At 45.7% G+C, this 20,615-nt stretch overlaps 1 protein-coding gene across 2 annotated transcripts in view; it reads left to right on the forward strand.

The window, feature by feature from the left end:
* RIN2 (Ras and Rab interactor 2) overlaps window positions 1-20,615 on the forward strand; it is a 252,426-nt gene that overhangs the window by 105,906 nt on the left and 125,905 nt on the right. The window contains exons 6-9 of one of the 2 annotated variants that reach the window (XM_074864108.1): window positions 9,279-9,353; window positions 15,049-15,074; window positions 16,773-16,826; window positions 18,374-18,519. In XM_074864108.1, the coding sequence (XP_074720209.1) occupies window positions 9,279-9,353; window positions 15,049-15,074; window positions 16,773-16,826; window positions 18,374-18,519 (301 nt within the window). The remainder of the gene's footprint in view (window positions 1-9,278; window positions 9,354-15,048; window positions 15,075-16,772; window positions 16,827-18,373; window positions 18,520-20,615) is intronic. The other variant, XM_074864109.1, reaches the window with a different exon arrangement.

Raw genomic sequence — 20,615 nt, forward strand, 5'->3', positions numbered from 1 at the left:
AGGTTCATGCCTGAGTCTGGCAGAGGATCACTGAGGAAGCAGCAAGGGGGAAAGCATATCCTGTGATCTCTGCTGGAATTGATTTGCAGCTAATGGTTATTAGTTTCTGATTGACTGATTTGCTTATTGCAGGTAGGATGCAACAGTGCCTAAAACAAGGGAAGTTTTGTGAAAATTAACTTGCAGGTCCTGATGGTCAGGCAGTTCCTCTCTTTGTAAACACTGCTGGAAGATTATAGTAATTATCTTAAGAAATTCCTTCATGCCTTACACCTTCATTACAATTGCCATAGGACTGATACATTTAACAGCGCGCGAGAGAGAAAGCACGTGCAGAATATTAAACATGCAGTTGCTATTTCCCACCTTCTGTTTGGTCATGACCTTTCAAACAGCACAAAGTCTGCAGCCTCTGAATCACAGACATCACCTTTAGCACTCCCTTTGCTGTTTTTCCTGGTGGCCAAACACTGCCAGGTGCTGCGGGCTGCCTTGCAGCAGGGAGTACCTGCCTCCACCCTGCCTGCATCCTCGAGGGGCTGCCTCTGGAGCCAGCAGAACACTGCAATCCCTTCTGGCAGGATTTGTCTTCTTCAGTGACAGGCAGGATTGTGACCCTGGTTCATGGGACATTTTACTAAGCAGGTGAAGGAGGTTTGGTTGAGATGAGTTGACCTCAGAGAAGATGTGAAATGCATTGGAAGAGTATCCCCAAAAGGCCAACAGTGTGGAAGGAGGCGGCCAGAAGTCACGTGGCAGGCTTCAGACATGGATGAAGGCTGTAGCCAGGAAGATGCAATTGAGATGCCAGGAAAAATGTCCCACTGGTGAGAACTGGGAACCTCCGATGTTTAAGGACCAATGGGCAGCCTTGGAGATCCTGCTGGCACTGTTTGGCTGATTCTGTGTCTGAATGACAGAGTGGGTCAAAGTGCCACCAGGAACTCACCACTCTCTACCCTGTACTAAGTCCTGGATATAGGATTTCTAGCCCATGACTCTTAGTTCAGGCACAACCCCATGTTTTGCTGCAGGAATGGTGCTGGTGAAAATGAGGCCTCCAAGTACTGCTGGGCAGGCTAGTGAATGGTTTGCAGTGGCAAACAAAACAAGTGGATGCTGGCAAGATGATTAACACTAGGGCAAAAAAGAGTTAAACAGAGAGAAAAACTATCCAAACAGTTGCATGTGAACAAGATGAGTGTGTGTGAGAAATAAACTCGGTGCAACAGCTCAGTAAGTGTGTATCTGTGACATTTGTGGAGGATTTCAGCCCCATGCAGTCCCACATGCATTTATTCTCCAGTGCTGCTGCTGGGCAAAAAAAATTCTTTTATCTCCTGTACAAGGAAGGGAGAGTGCTTAATTAACTCACCTGAGCTTAGGTCATAGGGCTGGGAGGAGAACAAGGACTGCATTGCTTCAGTCCCAGGTGAACACTTCACCCTCCAGGCTAGCTGCCTTCTTTAGTATAACATATGTGGACATGTCTCTCAGGAAACATGCAGAGGCTCCGCAGTAGCTTCTTGCTGAAAATCATAGATGAATCTAGAGCCTAATTTAATATAGAGATGAATTCAAATAAGGCAGTGTCACTCTCTCACATTAATATATGATGCTTCATTGATACCATGACCAGTGAGGATGAATGCACAGGTGGCAGGATCCTTGTAATTACCTGAGCTGAGCAAGCAGTTCTTAAAATAAGTTAAAAGGCAGAGCCTGTGCCTTGTCAAGGGAAATCGAGAAGCCCTGAGAGATCAGTCCCTGTCAGGGCTGTCCCAGAGAGTGAGGCCCTTGACAAATTCACCAAAGGCAGTCAGGGATATTTGGCTTCTGAGAAGTCAGGATTTCCCAGGCTGCTGTCAAGACAGGCAGAAAAAAATTGGCTTTTCTTGCTTTTCCGTACAGATTGACAGATGCCAGAGCAGCACAAAATCTGAGGGGTCTTTTTAACTTCTCTGGTTTGAGCTGCTGTCTTATGAGGGGTGTTTCAGCTGGGTGTATTGGTCATGGGACAGGAGAGGGTCCCTCAAGGTGTGGACTGTCCAGAGCAGTCTGCTGTGGCCACTAGCCCAGTGATTCATCGAGCTCGCAGCCTGCTTGCAAGTTGTCCCTGGAAGCGAGAGCTGACCCTGAGGTCAACCACCTACTCTAGGACTGGACTTGTTTCTGAGGGCTCAGAGACTTGCCTGCCATTGCCTGATACGTGGGAGTGACTCATCAACTGCACATATATCTGCACAGATGCACAGGGCCTAAGGAGTGGGACCAGGAGTGAGCCATGGCATATCGTGGTCCTCTGCTTGCACTGGAGGAGGCTTGGTGGCTTGTTTGGTGAGGGAGGTTGGGTGCTGTCAGTGTTCACCCCCTGTGAGACGTATGTGCCCAGGAAAATGCCAAAGTTCTGTTGCAGGAGAGCTCTGTCTGAGAGAGACACCATCTCTGTGGTGGACAGCAGCCTAGGCTAGTTGGCACTGGTCTTTGTAACAATGTAAGGGCTTCAAGGGAAGTGCCTCAGAGGTTTGTTTGTATTCCAGAAAAGCACCGTGATTTTTAAGTGCCACTGTTTGTAGGAAATGTAGGAATCCCTTTATTTCTGTCTCGTTCACATACATATCTCCTTAACTGCCATGACTTTTCAGATTTGAATGAGCCTTTGACTGTATTTAACTGAGTAAAAGGTAGTGGAACCTATGAAATTTTACCTGAGCATGATGAAGTAGATTTTCTTCTTATTTCTACCCAGCACTGACACAGATGACAAACTGCTCATAACTTTAATTCTGCAAATGAAGCACAGTTCTATCTTTAACATAAATGTCTGGCATACAAGGATCCGTCCTTGTAGGCAGGTTTTGCTGTGTCCAATCAAGTCAATTCCCTCTCTCCCAAATACCTGGTGGAGAAAGTGTCTCAGTCATTTCATGTAAAATATTTTAATTTTCTGCTTGGCTTGGCTGAGCAGCTGTGACTTAAGGATGATTGGCTGGATTTGCATAAGGTCATTAAGATCCAATAATGATGTTTATTGCTAAGACATCTGCCATTTATATTCATGCAGAGCAAGTAAAATTAAGCCTCAACTAATATCACTGTTATTACCAATGCAGTTAATGACAATGAAACCCATCAACAAGTGAAGATTTCACAGTGGACTGTAGGTAATTCTCTTCCTGAAACTCAACCCACTGAAGTGATGACAGGCTGTGTGAGCCCAGCAGACTCTCTTTAAATGAATGCTGATTTGGTTGTTGCTGGGATCACGTTTGGACAGAGGAGAGACTGGGATCCACACAGTACTAAGCGGTATCACTACCACATTCTGGAACCATACACGCGTTGCATCTGGATGGGTGAACAGCAAAATAGTTATGTGCTGTGAGGCTTCTCCCTTCCAAGGTCTCTTCAGCTGATAGGCTGTGCTGTGACCTGTGGGTTGCAGCAGTGCTTGAGTTTGGTTGCCATGAGGTAGAAACAAGGGCTTTTCTGGGGACTGAATTCTGCAAACCATGAGGAAGTGTTGCTGGATTTCATCTTCCCGTCCTCTTCAGGATGAGAGCTGGTACCTGAGGTAGAGCCCTTTTTATTTTTGTATAATTCCAAACACATAAGACATGTATTAACTACAAACTACTGCCAGTCTGATTTCCCTGAAATCTGTCCCCGATTTCCACTTGAGTTCACTACTTACTGTAACATGGGCCAACAGTTAGTCATTTATCTTACTTTGACATGAGATCCTGTTATATTATCACATGGCTGATTTGGAGGCGTGTCAAGGATTTGTTGAACAGTAGTGTCAGGAAAACACCACCTTCTGGAGGGAACCCCACCAGGCTTATGAGCCACCCCTCAGCTCTGAGAGTAGCTCCTGCAAACCAGGAATAGCATGCAAGGAGGTTCGCACTGCATGTCTTACTGCAGCCAGTTGAAGAGGCTGACAAAGCATGCTGCCAGCTGTTTGTGATGTTTCAGGGTGCCTGCAAGGTATCACAGTGAGCAAGAGTTTTGTCAGTCAGCACAAATGAGCATCCAAAACACCAGATCCCAGCCTCTGTTAGGGTGGTGTAAGAGCTTCCCTAATAGCTTTTGTGGAGTCCAATTCAAAGAGGGGCAGCATGAAGATTGACTCAGATTCTCTGCTTCTGGATGCCTTTTGACAAGCCCTTAATGAGAATTTAAACATCTTGAATGAAAACTTGAGGAAGCTGTGAAACCATCCAGTTGCCTGCCTGCTCCTCTCGTCCCCAGCCTGGCAGAGCCTGGCAGTGGTACGTATTCCCTTGGCTTCCCATCTCTGAGGAGGGGGAAAAGACAGCAGTAGAGAAAAGGGGCTTGTGTTTGCTGCCTGTTTTTTTAACCTGTCTTGCAGCATTGCCAGGTAAGGCTGTCTTCAGTTTACAGTCGTCTTTCAGGCTGTAGCTGACCATTAAAAGAAAAAGCTGCTTCTCCAGAAAAGAGCTTTGTGACTCTCAGTACAGCCTCATTCAAACTACGTGGAACAAAATTCCAGACCAGTGATTAATTTGCAAGTACCCATGGACCCTAGAGCTGCACAGAAGGCCTACCCAAAACAGCGACCGTGGTCAGTCACTAAGGAACATTTGCTTGTAGTGCAGTGCTGCAGGAGATAGGTATTAAACTATGTCTAATGAATTAGAGACATTCTACCACTTCCCTTTAAAACTCATGAGAAATGTTCATTTTTGCCCAAAACCACATTTTGCTGAGTGTCAGTCTCTCTGTCAAGATCTAACATCAATGAACCAAACTATGCATGAGAAGTCAGTAACACCATGGGCATGTCAGCCAGGAATGAGATGCTTCCAGCTGTGAGGCACTGAGTGGTGGATTCACCATTGGTGTGTCTCAGTTGATCTCCGTAGACTCTTAAAGGCTAATCGCTGTGGGGATTGTCTTTAATCTTTTGACCCTTGCCCAAGCATTCCTGCCTCTCCACATAAAAAAATTAAGTTATTAGCTCTTAGTACCTGAAAATCTAGACCTTCTGTGCCAGAGGGTAACAGAGAAACAAGATTAGGAAGATTGCTTCCAAAGCCTAGCATTTCCAGGCAGTGTTTGTAGCTGATCATTTATCCCAAAAATGTCAAGCAAGGAACGGGCTATAAGAGGAGGAAAAGACCTGGAACAATTCAGCGTGAAAAAGATTCCTGATGTGTTGTGCTTAGATAATGTTCAAGATGCTTCCCCCAGAAAGTTAAACAGAGAAAATATCCAGCAGCACATGCCCCTCTGGACTGCTTTGTGCCTTCACTGGCAGCAGTAGGAGCACAAACATCCTTACTAAGGTAGCAGCAGCCGTGTTCTGCATCACATGCTTCTTCTTGGGCCCATCACTGTAATGGGGAGAGCAGATGAGTAGCAGGCTTTAAAACAGCCAGCTGGATGGCCTCTGTCGCCAGGTCTCTTCTGGATGGAAGAGCTTCTGGACTGCTAAGGGGAGAGGAATAATTTGGAAGAGCAGAAGAGAGATGGGTCATTTTTTTAGAGGATAAGTGGTGAAGCCCTAAGATGGGGCATGGAGTATATTGCCACTGAGGTCCTGGGTGCCCTGAGCTAACTTAGGTGCCATGAGCAGCAGGTGCCAGTGTCTGATTTCTAGTGATTTTCTCCCTGGTGGCTTATCTCCATGTGTGTGCTAGATGGTGAAGATTGTGTGTGCTGCATGGGGCCACGGCTTCAGGAGTTAAGAACTACAGAAATCAAGCTGGAATTGATAAAATCTTGATTTCTCTACTCTCCAGCCCTTCAAAAAGGGAAATAAGCATTCTGAATAGTAAATGTTATACATAAGAGTTTGCAGGGTGGAAATTTACCAGTGAGAAACCAAATATCTAATATGAGTTGTTTTACCTATAGGAACGATGCTGCGGCATTCAGGTGAGCATGCGCTATGGGTCCTCATCTGTGTTGGACTTGTCAGGGGTTGCTCTCATTTAAGCCTGGACTAAAGAGCTCTTCCTTTCAGCTCTGGGGGTGCCAGATTCAGTCCCCAGTGTAGTAGTCAAGGGAGGGCTAATGGGCACTTGTCTGAGGGTTGAATTTTGGGTACTCCCTTCGAATGGAGGAAATGTGTAACCTGACAATCAGTGGTTTTACAGCTGCCTCCTTATGCTTGGCTCCCAAGGACCAGCTCTCTGCTGCATTACAGTATTGCTGATTTAAAACTCAAATTTGATCATGTTTTTACTCAATCTGATTGCTTCCCTGATTTCCTTTGTGCCTTAGTCTGCTAAACGGTAATTTAAGTGGTTTCCAGTGTGTTAAGATGTATGTGGAATCCTTGGTTGCTGCAAGACTGTATGGCACAGCTTAGGCATTCGGGGTCTTGACAGTTATAACTAGACTACACAATTCTTGTCAGCAGGCTGAAAGTACTGCCATTTCCCTCAGTGCTAATTAGCTCTTTTTACCCTTGGTGCATGTTACCTTAGGTGCACAGCTTTCCTATATCAGATTGTTCTTCCCAGCAATCAAATGGTTCAAAGACTTCAGTTAAATGACTTGCGCCCTAAGGAGAGTCACGATTTAATTGCCCCGTAGTTACTGCATCAGGGAGACCTACTAGGATGTCTGTGAAATGTGAGCAGCCTGTACAAGTCCCAGGCGTGAGCATGTTCCCTTCAATCCAATCTGAAATCAATGCAAGAGTCCTTGCGATTCCCACAGTATCTTGGTCTATGAGTTCTGTGCACTAGGTCCCTGCCAGATAGCTGCATTTAAGCATCTGGATCTTAACGTGCTCGTTCAGGAGTCTGAGGAAAATTAGCAGAAAAATATTGCAGGCTACCTTCAAGATTATTGTAGAATATCAAAGAGCAGGAGAGTGACTGGCTTGACTCATAGTAACCGGGACATCTTGCTTTCACAGGTATGCTGTGCTGCATGGTGACACCCCTTACACCCAGGAGAGAGTTTATTAGAATAGCGACAGTTGCCTGCAAGCCTGTTCATATGGGGTTTGTCATTTGTTTCAGAAATATTGTAACTTTTATTATGCAGAGCTTAAGTTTCGAGCTGTAAAATCCCCACCAGCATCCATGCTGAGAAAAGGGCATAGGACCTTAAGCAGCATCGTAAAAACTGAGTGGAATAATGTCAAATTATTTAATAAACTCTTACAAAAATTGCTCAGTCAAAATGAAGGGGCCACTATCCGAGATTTAATTAAAGATCTCTGAATAGAATTATGAACCCAAGTCCAGGTTTCTACATTTGGAAATTTCCATCATAAAGCATCTCCATTCATCTATCCCTACATGCATTGAAATGTATTGTCAGCTGGTATAAATCTAATCTGACTCAAGGACTTTAAAGGCCTGCTTTTTTATTTTAGGTAGGAGTTTCTTACATGTCAGTAAAGAGACTTTACAGTGGGCATAATTACATCCACTTTAAAAAGCCATAGTATTAAGAGGCTGCAGAGATTTTTAAGTATAATGGTCAGTATCTTTTCACAGCATTTGTTTTGCTAGCAGTACTGGAAAATTCCAATTTGTAAGAGTTAATATGCAGAGAAATCTGGAAAACTATTTTTGCTAGCACTCTGAAATAGGACCTTTCTTTAGATACCATAGAAATGAAAATGAAGTTACTGTTTGTTTGACTGAATTCATGCACAAGCATAACTGGAGTATGTAGCCAGAAAATTCATTTATACATTCAGGGCCAGATCTAAATCAGTGTAAATTAGCCATCTCCCATCTGTCTTCTTGTGATTTACACCTGGGAAGTATGTGACCCACAGCATTTGAAATGCACACCAGAAATGCAAAATAAAGATTTGAGGAGAAGCTTGTGCTGAGGGGACTTCCTAGGGCTGCAAAAAATACAATCATACTGAAGATATTACCACCACATGACTGCTTTTAATCTGTCCTTTTGAATACTATTAATGAAGTTAGAAACTAACTTATTCACTGATATTTTTTTCTTCTAAGATCTGAATTGCAGGCTCGATCCGCCTGCAGTGGTGATTCCTCCTCATTTCCATGGCTTTGGAAGGTGTCAAATGAAGTGAACTGCACAGCAATCCCATTTTGTCCTCTGTTGCATATAAATTCCTGTTTTTTTGTTCTTAACTCTTTAACTTGAGCATTTGTCCCAAAACCTGTGCAAATATACATGGAGCTGTAGTGATACCCGTCAGTTTGGTGGGTGAAGCCGTGGCTCTGCCAAGGCTCAGCCTAGCAGCATACTGGGGATCTGGCTGCTCTGTGCTGTCAGCCTCTTGTTTTGCAGTGTGATTTCTGTTGCCCCAGTTATCCTCACCTGAATGAGTCAGCATGGTCAAGTTGACATTTTTGGTAAGGACAAGCCCATTGTCCAGCAGTCTAAAATTCCTGTAGTATATGAGATACCAGCAGCTGGACTCACAATGGACATAGGCACACGGTGGTAGGACAAGGATGGGGAGGACCCACATTTCTAGGCAGCAGTTGGGGACTGTTCCTGGTGGTGCTCCCCTGCCTACTGGACCATTGCATGCTCATCTTTTCAGGTTGGTTTCCTTTCTCAAGGCAGGAGTCCCAGGTTGGGGAAAATTAATGCAAGAAACAGATGCAAACCACAGGGTAGGTGAAGGGAATGGTCACGTCCTGTCCCAGAGACTCGACAGGGCTGTTCAACTCCTATGACCATTCTCCATCAAGAGACTCGTTGGTGAACATCAGCACTGGCACAGAAGTGTCCTGCTGGTGAAGCTGAGCCCCTTCCCACTGTGCTGATGGCAGCAGCACTTCAAGCCTCCTCAGCAGCAGACCACCACACGTTCACCTGTGGTTCAGCCACCACTGGCTGCAGCATGCAGCCAGACCTGGGGGACTGCTGCTACAGGCTCTGGGGTGTGTGTACAGGAGAGATTTCGGGGGGAAGAGGGTATCAGATAGCCTGCTGAGCTCGCGGAAAACTTCTCTGTCATCCATAAATACCTGGGTCTTGATTCCCCTTTTCATGGCTTTGACAACACTGGTGTGATTTAGCGTGTCTGCGACTTTGCATGGAAATCATCTGCTGCCTGTGACCTTATGCCTTTTACTCTTCAGATTTGGCCATCCCCCCATTTCCCTGGTGGCTGTTGCTCGAGCGGCTGCAGAAAGCCAGTGCGTTTCCTGGCTTGGGTCTCCTTTTTGTGTCCTAGCATGCGTGGGGACAGTTTACACAGAATGACGGGCTTAACTTTGGCACACACTGTTGGTGTGACAGTCATGCTGGTGAGAGCCTGGCTGACATCCTCTCTTTGACTGTTTTCCCAGGTCGTTGCACTGTCATCGTGGAGTCTCTTGAGAGATTCAATCTACTATACACTGTCTGTTGTTGCACTCATTGTGGTAAGTTTTTGAAGGCCCACGTGTCTACTGCCACCTGTAAAGGGAACGTGCTGATAAATCATAGTCTTGTAGCTAAGATCCTAGCTCCAGGAGTCACGTGTTTTTCTGCTTGTGGAAGAATGTACCTGTGGTCTCCCTGGTTCTGTAGAAAAGTTTGGCCCAAGGGTAAGAGATGGAGAAGTATCCAGAGAGCCCAGAGTGATAGCTGGGGGGAAGTGCAGTGCCCCAGTCCCCGTGCAGCCGCAAAGTGCAGAGCTCAGATCCCATGCGGCAGTCTGGGATTTGGGAACCAGCTCTGGAGCATGTGCATTGGTCAGTCCTCTCTTGACAGTGACCCTCATGGCTTCCTAAAAAATGTCTAACTGACCTGTAAGGAGGCAGCATTTGTGCCCAGAGGAAAGAGATCCTCAACAACTACAAAACAGTTTTTCCACACATAATTGGGACGGGTCATGTTCAGTGCACGCTAGCAGCGAATCCTCTAATGAAGGCTACAGTTTCAGTAATTCTTAGTGCTGCTCCTGTTTCAGCTTTCATCAAGCTCTGTTAAGTACTCCGAATCTCTCAGAATTGGGCTACACAGTGAAAAAATGTTAACACTGACTAGCATTACCTTTGCAACCAATACCAGACAAAGTCAGGAAATGTAGAAACTGAGTTTCCTGGTAACAGTTGCTACTTTGATTTTTTTTTTCCCCATCCTCGTCTAGGACCCTATATTCCCTAAGAAAGGAAGAGTGATTTTACAAGGTTATGAGCAAGAAGGGAACTTTAGAGTCAGAAGATGAACACATTCTATTTGTGAAGTTTATGCTACTTTCATTAGTCACAGTTTCAACAGTCTTGTTTTGTTTTGCCTTCATTCTGCACGTGGCTGTATACTATATTATGTTCTGTAGGTGCAATCTGTCTAATCTCAAACAGAGGGTTTGCCTCAACCTGTTTGTACTTTTATTCCGCACACTGCAAGGTCAGCCTTTTTGCACCTGATGAGAAATAACTTATCTACATAATTATTAGGAACAAGTGGCAAAACAAAAAACTTTTTTTTTTTGCTTTGACAGTAACTTCATACCAAAAAGTGTTCCTAAACAACAAACTTGACCACACACACTAATTGTAATAAATTACATTGCACAAGCTTAAATACATCTAGCAGGCATTTTCTTAGTTTACTCCACAGGAAGCACAGATGTGACCAGCTGCCTGGCATTTAGCCTCCTGTTGTTTGGATTGGGTGTTTCATAGAATCATAGAGTGGTTTGGGTTGGACCTTAAAGATCATCCAGTCCCAACCCCCCTGCCATGGGCAGGGACACCTTCCACTAGCCCAGGTTGCTCAAAGCCCCGTCCAACCTGGCCTTGAACACTTCCAGGGAGGGGGCAGCCACAGCTTCTCTGGGCAACCTGTGCCAGTGTCTCACCACCCTCACAGTGAAGAATTTCTTCCTTATGTCATCTAAATCTACCCTCTTTCAGTTTAAAACCGTTACCCCTTGTCTTATCCCTACATCCCCTGATAAAGAGTCCCTCCCCATCTTTCCTGTAGCCCCCTTCAAGTACTGGAAGGCCACTATAAGGTGTCCCCGGATCCTTCTCTTCTCTGGGCTGAACAACCTCAACTCCCTCAGCCTGTCCTCAGAAGGGAGGTGCTTCAGTCCCCTGATCATCTTTGTGGCCTGCTTTGGACCTGCTTGAGCAGGTCCGTGTCCTTCTCATGCTGGGGGCCCCAGAGCTGAACACAGCACTGCAGGTGGGGTCTCACGAGAGTGGAGCAGAGGGGCCGGAATCACCTCCCTTGACCTAGTGGCCACACTTCTCCTGATGCAGCCCAGGATACGGTTGGCTTTCTGGGCTGCAAGTGCACATTGCTGGCTCATAGTCAGTTTTCCATCCACTAGTGCCCCCAAGTCCTTCTCCGCAGGGCTGCTCTCAATCCACTCATCACCCAGCCTGTATTTGTGCTTGGGATTGCCTCGACCCATGTGCAGGACCTTGCACTTGGCCTTGTTGAACTTCATGAGGTTTGCATGGGCTCACCTCTCAAGCCTGTCCAGGTCCCTCTGGATGGATCCCTTCCCTCCAGCGTGTTGACCACACCACACAGCTCGGTGTCATCGACAAACTTACTGAGGGTGCGCTCAATTCCACTGTCCACGTCACCAACAAAGATGTTAAACAGCACCGATTCCAACACCAACCCCTGAGGAACGCCACTCGTCACCGCTCTCCACTTGGACATCAAGCCATTGACTGCAACTGTTTGAGTGTGACCATCCAGCCAATTCCCTATCCACTGAAGTGGTCCGTCTATCGAATCCATTTCTCTCTAATTTAGAGACAAGGATGTTGTGTGGGACAGTGTCAAAGGCTTTGCACAAGTCCAGGTAGATGATGTCAGTTGCTCTTCCCTTATCCACCAATGCTGTAACCCCGTTGTAGAAGGCCACCAGATTTGTCAGGCACAATTTGCCCTTAGTGAAGCCATGTTGGCTGTCACCAGTCATGTCCTTAGATCCCATGTGCTGTAGCATATTTTCTAGGAGGAGAGTATTTCCATTTATTGCATGGTGGCAGACAAGTTAAAAATCTGTTGAATCTGTCATCCATTTTTAAATTCTTAAAAGTCAGGTAGGTTTCTTTCATGGCTGGTTCATCCTTGTGGTTGTCAACTGCTTCAGGATGTTGAGAACCATTCTCTATTGTATTGTGTCCAGTGCACCCCTGAAATTCCTAGCTATGTATCCTGTGTAATGAGGAAGTTGTATGGCTCATTGAACAGATGTCTCTGTTATCCTTAAGACTTTTTTCCTATATGTTATTTCTTCATAATTACAGAACTGCAGAAGTCCTTTTATTTTGGGAGGGTAACCCATAATATCAGGATATTGTTATTTTTTCCTAAGCCTTGGGTTAGCTTCTCTCCCAATGTATGTCCACTCTTCTGCTTATCTTATCAGCTGTGAGGTTCAAGGGCCTTCCCGCAGCCAGGGCAGCAGGACTGTGCAACTCCAGGCATTAGTGGAGGCTCGAAGGCATTGCCAAAATACTCTTATTCCCACGTTACAGCACTACGTGGCTAACTGTGGCTTGGGAGATGCAGACCCTGTCCCACTTCTCTTGAGCATTACTCCACAGCAGTCATTGCAAATGACTTTTAAACACCTGTCAAGAGAAAAACAGAGAAAGGTGGGAGGAAGGGAAACCATTTTAAATGGTTAAAGATTTAGCTCCCAGCTGATTTACCAACCCTTTTATATGCAGTATTGCTCCCCAGATGATGACAAATGAGGATTTTTCCTCTGAGTCAAACACTGCTTCAGTTTAAGAAGTTTCTCCTCCCCTTCACTCACCCAGGGACCCCTGGCTACACAGTAGCTTGGATCTTTCCTACCCTTTTAAGGCAGAATCAAGTTTAGGTGGCAGCACATTGTTATTCAAATACTGACTCTCCAGTCCCCAAGCCAAGGGCTCCATGCAGAGCGTAGCATGACCTGTATGTGGTTCCCCCTTTGTTAGATTTCTGTGAGCCTTAAATTTTAGAAGGCATTTAAATCCTTTGCCATATAGGGATAATTTGCCACATCAGGGCATTGAGTCTTCGCTTCAGCTGAAATACAGCTATCTTTCTTGACGGATGATATTGCTTGTAGAAGGTTGCTCTCATACTATTTTAAACAGCAACTTGTGGTGCTGTATTGTAAGTTGCACTCCACTGGTGTCTTTACTAATCATAAATACACCTAAGGGGAAATAAATACATTCCTGCCAATGTTGAGATTCAGCAACTTTAAAAAGCTTGATATTCTGCTGGGTAAATCAATGTGACTTTGTCTCCTTCCATTTCCACTAGCAAAGCAATTGTAGTGCTGCAGTAATAAATAGCAAAGCAGTATAAACTCACCTGTTTGGTGCTCCAGGCCATTTGATAAGAATGAGTGAACTCTAAATCACAGAGATTAGAAGTGGCTAAACCTCACTTACTGTACTTACCTCACCTTGATTCAGCCCTGTGATTTCTTTTTTTAACCTTAAAATAGTATTACAAAGCTACCTTGTCTTCTTGTAGAGCTTGGCAAAACTGTTACTCCTTATTTCCCTTGAAAGGAAGAAGATGCCTATGTATCTTAACTCGAAGGGACGTGGTCAGAGTCATTAGTGACAGAAGTGGGATGCGTGCTATTTTTAATCACAAAGGTCAATGCACATGCTTTCATGTCCCATCACACCAACACATTGTAACCTAAAACAGGCTTTGTCAGATTAGATCACGGTGACTGGGAGCTGTAACTTACAACACACATAATGTTTTGTGGTCATGTTTTCTTCCAGTAACCGATGTAAGTATTGCTCGGTGCTGGCTGTCACGCAGGAGTTGCTGTTTACAGGCTGTACAGCTGAAGGGAAGCGTTCCACTGTGCTCTCAGAGGCTCGATGCCTTTCCCTCCTTTTTCTCTGGTGCGTGGCCATGGATGTGTTTCCCTAGTGCAAACACGGCGTTTCCACCTCCCTGCACAGCGGGGAGCTGAAAGTGCAGGTGCTTTGGAAGGACTGAATGGAAAGCAGGCTCCTCATGGAGGCTGACAGGGTAGAGAGCTGCCCAGGCCAGGGGGCTGCAGGCTGCTGTGTGCAACCCCAGCTCCAATGTCCCGGCGAGGCCCCACGCTGCCTCCCAGGCGCCCTGTGCGTAAGCCAGGGCCCGGCCGCCCTCCGGCCCTCTGGCCGCCCTCCGGCCGCAGCACAAACCAGGCCACCCTCGTGCCACAGCCGCCATGGCAGGTGGGTTGAGCCGCGCTGAGGTCCCCCGCTCTATGAGCGGCAGCGAGAGCAGCCTCCACAGATGCTCCTCTGAGGTGGAAGGAGACGCGAGCCACAGGGGTGTTGCCGGCAAGGGAGGGTGGCAGCCTCCTTCCAGCATGGCTGGTGGTGGAGCGTGGAGTGGGGAAGGGCCCAGCTGTGGAGCACTGCAGCCACCTGCCGGCCACCCCCCAATATCTGCCTCTTCAGACCCCCCAAAACCAGGCGCAGGTGGGCAGACACCCCTCACCTCTCTGGCATACCGCTCTTGCATCCCCACCACAGAGCATCTTACACACACAAGAGACTCACTTCTTTCCCCAGGAGGTTTGTGCAGCATTGTTAGGGAGGCTTCAGCATCTATCTGCAGGTCGGCTAAAATGACTATCACAGTAGTTAAATTCTGCTGGGGTAGTGATCACATAAACCTTAAGGAAATAATGCCCTGGTCCCAGTTTCTAGCCAGCAAAATTTCACAGCAGCTATGGAGCTGGCTGTAAAACTGGTTGCCCAGTTGCCACCCAAGAACAGGTCAGGGGAAGAGGCCGTGTCTCTGGTGAAACCAGCCATGCACTTCAGAGGCAGGTACAGCCCCTTCTCTGACTCACTTCTGTTTTCCCTGTAACTCCTTCTGCTTCCCTGCTGCAATAGCTGTAGTTACACAAGAATCCCGTGGTGTTTGGGAAAGAGTACCTGCCTGCCTTTACTAGGTGAGAGAAGCTAAGGGTTCAAAAGTTCAAAGGCTGGGTAGGAGGGCAGTGCCAAACAGACTAGAGCTTAATCCCATTGCCCTGAGCCCTGGGATGCTCTGCCCCCTCTGTCCCCTGCTGAGGTGATAAGCTGTTTTCAGCTGTGATCTTGTGTATAACATGCCTATTTTTAAACCTTTTCTCCACAGTTTATTTATGACGAAAAAGTTTCCTGGTAAGTATATCTGGCCATGAATCCCTTTTCTTTTCATTTTTTCTGCTTATACCACAAAAGCTGCAATAAGTAGGGTTCATCAAGAGAGGAGGGGGAAGCTAAAAAGTTCTGCAGAGCAATTCAGGCAGCAGTTTCCTGCTGCATGAGAAACCACAGAACAAGATGGGCTAGAATAACTCATTTTGTGAGCCAGAGAGGAAAGCCTAGGAGAGTGTCACTCAGGTTATTTCCCGATATAGCAGCGGCAGTTGGTGCCCTCTGCCCAATCTGCAGCAGCCCGGGGATGGCAATGTGCTCAGCAGAGGCAGAGACTGCTGCTTGGGTGCTGGCATGCCAGGGATGTCAGCCGCCTGGGAATGGAAAGGGCCACCCAAGCAGTCATAAGTGTGTTCCAGTATCTGGATTTCTAGTAATTTAAAAAAAGAAAGCTCCTAAAACAACATTAAAGAGCAAATGACCAGTTTCAAGAAAAAATATATATATATATGTTAATATCCCCATGAATGTGCTTAAATGTACTGCAGTAGTATGATAGGCTAGGAGGGCTTCAAACACTTCTAAAAGTGTACTTTCAGTTGTTTTGCTTTCATGGTTTTGTTTTCAGCACGTCTCAGGGCTCGTAGAGTGACAGTGGTAGCTTTGATTTCATGCACAGCCAGTATTATTTAGATTACAAGCACTAGGGGGAGTCAGGCTTTTTGGGTTGCATGTTTTCTTGAACTTATTCTCACTGGGGGATTTATGTTTAATTTCAGAGAAGGATTTCTGAAACACTGAGTTTTGCAATTGCTTGTTTTTCTTTGTTTTGTTTTGTTTTTTTAACTAAAATTGACTCGAGGCCCAATTTGATTGTGCCCTTCAACAAAAACACATCAATGTGGAAGCCCAGTGTTGAACTGCCGGAAGCAGGGAATGAGATATTGGTATGATTAGTGCAATGTCTCAAAATCCTTAAAGAGAAAATGGCCCATGAGTTTTAGTATATAGCAGCCTGATAACAGATGATTTCCACAAGGACTAGCAGTTGGCCATAGAGAACTATGCAGAATACAGCATTTTGGTCAATGAAAAGGATTACCTAGAAACAAGTTCTAAAAGTCATATTCTGTTTTGTTTTCATACAAATTTCATTAGTTTGACACAGAAACAGTGGAGGAAAACCTGACAATATCTAATCAGCAGTTTAAACTGCTGCCTGCTGCATTCTCAGTGGTTATGCAGCAGCAGTAGCGAAAGAACAGCTGCCCCTTGTTTAGGTCATCTTGACATGATCTATGTGCTTGATAGCAGGTTCAGAAAGCCCAGCGATCTGCTTTACACCTGTGTAGGCAGAGCAGGACAACTGCTCCCCTCCCTGTACTGCAGCCCCCACAGGTATTGTCCTTACAGAAGCGTCAGTGTTCCTTGGGTGCACGATTTGTTCACTGAACTTACAGGCTTAGTCACTTGTTCTTAGCTGACAGGTTGATTTGGCCAAGTAAAACGAGAGCAGAAGCCAAGAAAACAAAGGAGGCATCGCACATGGGTGTGTGAGACATTTCTTTATGCATGCCCTTTTCTGGAGGTGTGTTAAGACACCTCAAGAGGGTCAAGCCTTTCCACAAGTTTGTGGTGTGACGGATGGGGGAATGGCTGAACTCGGGCAGCTGACTGCCGTGCCCTGCTCTGATGTGTTTTCTGTGTCACTCTTGTTTGCAGGTGGGAGTCCTTAGTCTTAGTGCTGATGTATGTCATCTACATCGTTATCATGAAGTAAGTCAAATGCACCCCCAGCTTGCTTAGATTGTAAGGCTTCCTGCTCCAGTGCTTTTCCAGAGATTTCAAAGTTAATTAAGGAGAGCCACAGGCTGTGGGCAGGGCTTTCCTTGCATCACCCAGCTTGCATGCCAGCAGCACATCCAATAGCAGGGGTTAAAGCACCTTGCCCTGTCATGTACTTACCTGTAATTTATCCTGATGCGGCAGGAAGGGGCTGCTTATCCCCCTACTACAGATCTGAGGATCAGACATCTAAAGGCGGATGATGCTTTACAGATCTCACCCTGTGTGAACCGACCAAGGCTAATGCAGCAAGTCTGTGGCAGGGCAGAGGACCAAATCCATCTCTGAGTCCCACCAAAGCAGCCTCTTCTGACTTTACTTTAGCATCCCTACTCAGAAATAAACATGCAGGAGATTCCAGTCTACTTTTTATGGGTGCAAAACTCCACAGCAATTTGTTCTTGCTTGCTTGGAAACCCATGGTAAAACTACAGCATAATCAGCATTGATTTTCTGAGCATCTGACCCATGTAACTTCTTTCATGCAAGTTCATGCTAGCAAAGCTAGTCTGTTCTGCTGTTTGGTTCCCCTCCTCCTGCCTTGTTTTTAAAAACCAGTGGAAAGGAAACCCAGATTTAAACTGGAACATTCAACAAAACCTACCAGCTGCCAAGCACACCAGTGGTCTTGTCTCAACAAGTAAGAGTAGAGATTTGTTTTGAAATGATGAATAGAATAAATATTGTGAGAGCAATTCTCAGTGAGAACAGCAAAACACTCAGGCTGGGTTGAAGGGAACACAAGTCAGAATTCATCTCAATTCTAATAATTAGAAACTTTTTCTTGAACATGGAGAGTAGCTTCACCCTTGCAACAATTAACTGACTGGCAAAACAGGCAGTTGTAATGTCTGAATCTAGAATGGATTTTTTTTCTGAAAGCAATGCTGTAGTGTCAACAGATGTTTCAGACCTGTTTGGATATAGCTGGGGAGGTTGTCGGCCTGGTTAGGGACCTTGGCCAGGTGTTCACAGTGGTCTACCCTTGCCTTTGAGTATCATGGTGAGATCCTCGGATCATGTTTGTGTCACCTCCTGGCCACTCAAAATAAGAAACAAAGATTATTTTTTTTCCCCCAAAGTTGAAACAGAGCTTAGCATATGGTCTTGTGTTTCTGTGATAGGTCTTCACATGCTCTGGTGTGATTATGTGATAAAAAATAAATTTGGATGATGACAAGTAATCATGTAATCATTATTTGCTATACAGGGTGTTAATTTCACATACTATATAAGCATATATGTCATTCAAGATTCTTGTCTTGTATCTTTCATAGCCTTCGGGGTATGGAGAGGGTGCACTGTATACAATTTAGTTAGAGCTCTGGCATACTGTGGCTAGATTTCCTTAAAACCAGAGGGGTTTTCTTCCCTGCCTTAGTTGGATCGCACAGGATTTGAGTCTAGGAAAGGAAAAGTGTCAGGAAATCCACATAGAAAGAGCAAAGGTGCATCTAGAGTTTGTTTCATTTGTGCAGGTACAACTCAACCATCCATCACTGCTTCGAAAGGAAGACAAAAAACTCTGCAAATATGGTGAACGGTTTAGCAAATAACACAGAAATGGACGATAACAGCAACTGCGATGCCACAGTGGTATTACTAAAGAAAGGTAACTGTTCCAGTAAGTCACCCTGCTTGCTCACATCATTCTGAATGTTTACAAGTTTGCCTGCTAGTCATACATTGTGGACTGCTTCTGTCTTATCAGCCATGAAATAGACAGGAGGGTGACCCTTTTGTAACCCCCTGCCAGGTGGCCATGTCTCCTGTGCCTGGGAGTACAGGTGTGGTGACCGCAGCCACCACATCCTTTGCTGCTGGAGACAGCTCAGGCCTCCTGTGGGTAGTTCTTGCTGCTGGACAAGAGCCTGGCTGAAAGAACTCCTTCAGCTTCAAGCCTGACTTGCCCAGGGGCTACTTATTTAGACCATTACAGCCGTGTCATTTTAAGTCCTTCTGTGGGCACTGTTATTCTGCACTGAAGATGCCCATTTCCATCTAGTACCTCCAGTTAAATTTAACTCCATTCCAAAGCAACAGAAACTGAGCAGGGAAAAAAGCCTTACTTATACTGACGTACACATTTCCTCCAGTGAAGGGAGGGTGGGGACTTTGTGTTGGTTTAGGTAGTGTGCTCTTACTGCACATGCTGTCTTGAATGTGCATAACTGTTCCATGTAAATGATCCTTAAATGGATTTCACTGTGGCTGAAATCTGCTTCTGTTTGACTTTAGTCACAATCACATATAAAAATGATTGTATTTCTTCAGCTTAAAAAAAATTTACCCACTCCATAGCTCAGCAGCAGTAGTTCTATGTGTGCATTTGCAAGCATGTGCTAAACTGCATTTACAGGGGATAGTTTTTTTATCTTTGCAACAGTCAACAAGCATGTGCAGTATCTGCTTGAGATTTATATGCACCTGTCGTCAGGAATAACACTACCACCCCACCCCTCCAGTCACTGGTTTAACTTGGGAAGGAGCCCTGGTTTGTCTAAAGCAGTCCTGGTCTCTGTCTACACATGGGCTGCCCTTTTTGTTTCACTGGACTAAAAAAAAATTAACAAAAATACGTCTCTCTTTTCCTGTAAACAGTGGTTGAAAGACGTAGTCTGTATGTAGTAAGCAACTAAACAGGAAATGTAGAAGGGTTTATTTGCTGACATTGAACCCTTTGAGTCTACCAGAGGCCAGCTATCGTGTTACTGCCCTGTTGCTGTGCCCTCTGATTTGGGGAAGCTGCTTTCATGGGAAAGGCTATCTGTAGCCTGGGGCTCTCAGCAGCGAAACTGTGCTGGCAAGATGACTACACTGTACCAGTAAAGCTAGACTGGTAGAACTCAGTAAGCATAAACTTGGGCCTTAGTCATCTCAGTTTACCCAGTGGCCTCAGGGTTATGCACAAATGAGGCAGTTCTGATTGTGGGATTTGGTTTAAATCTCCCCAGAATGCGTATTTGCATGACACTGCACAGCTGCTGGTAATTTTTTGTTTTGGACACTTGCGGTTACTCAAACCAGCTGAGGAAGGAAGACGAAAGGATTGCTTTATTTTCTTGCAGATTGTTCCTATATTTACTTGGCAGTGGGCCACCGGAGGCCCAGACAGGCAAGCGGTGCTGCTGTACACACTGGCCAGTAGCATGGGGTTGCAAACAGCACCCTTTGCAACAGGTTGCCTGAGTGTTTCAGATGCTACTGTTTGTTTTCTGGGGCCTTTTCTGAACAGAGGACCAAAAAGAATCAAACAGAAGGATTTCTGTGTTTGGGGTAGTTCCCCCAAGTGCCATGCAGGAAATGTCAGCATGGAAAAAGTCACAAGGAAAAGCTGTCTGGCTGTTTTGATTTTTTGGAATATGGATGACCCCACTTATCTACCCCAGTCCATGGAAACCTTCTCAGTCAGAAAAAAAGTGACACTAAGCCTGAGGAGATGCTCTTCTGTAAGACTAACAGTGATGCTAATAAATAGTAGTGCCATGAAATATTTGCCAGTGTTCAGCACTGATTTTAATAAACCAAAGCAGGGGTGTGTTGGTGAAGACCTGAGGTTTCCCTGCTGCCAAGTCCCAGTCCTGGCCCAGAATTCACAGCCTGAGGTAGCATCCAGGCACAGAAAGGATGGATGCTGGTGCTGTGCCACCCCAGAGGTAATGGGTGCTGGTACTGTGCCTCAGCTGAAGTGCGATTCAAGTACCTGCCCCCATCTCCTTG

This window comes from Strix uralensis, chromosome 3 (genome assembly GCF_047716275.1).
Source record: "Strix uralensis isolate ZFMK-TIS-50842 chromosome 3, bStrUra1, whole genome shotgun sequence".
NCBI lineage: Eukaryota > Metazoa > Chordata > Aves > Strigiformes > Strigidae > Strix > Strix uralensis.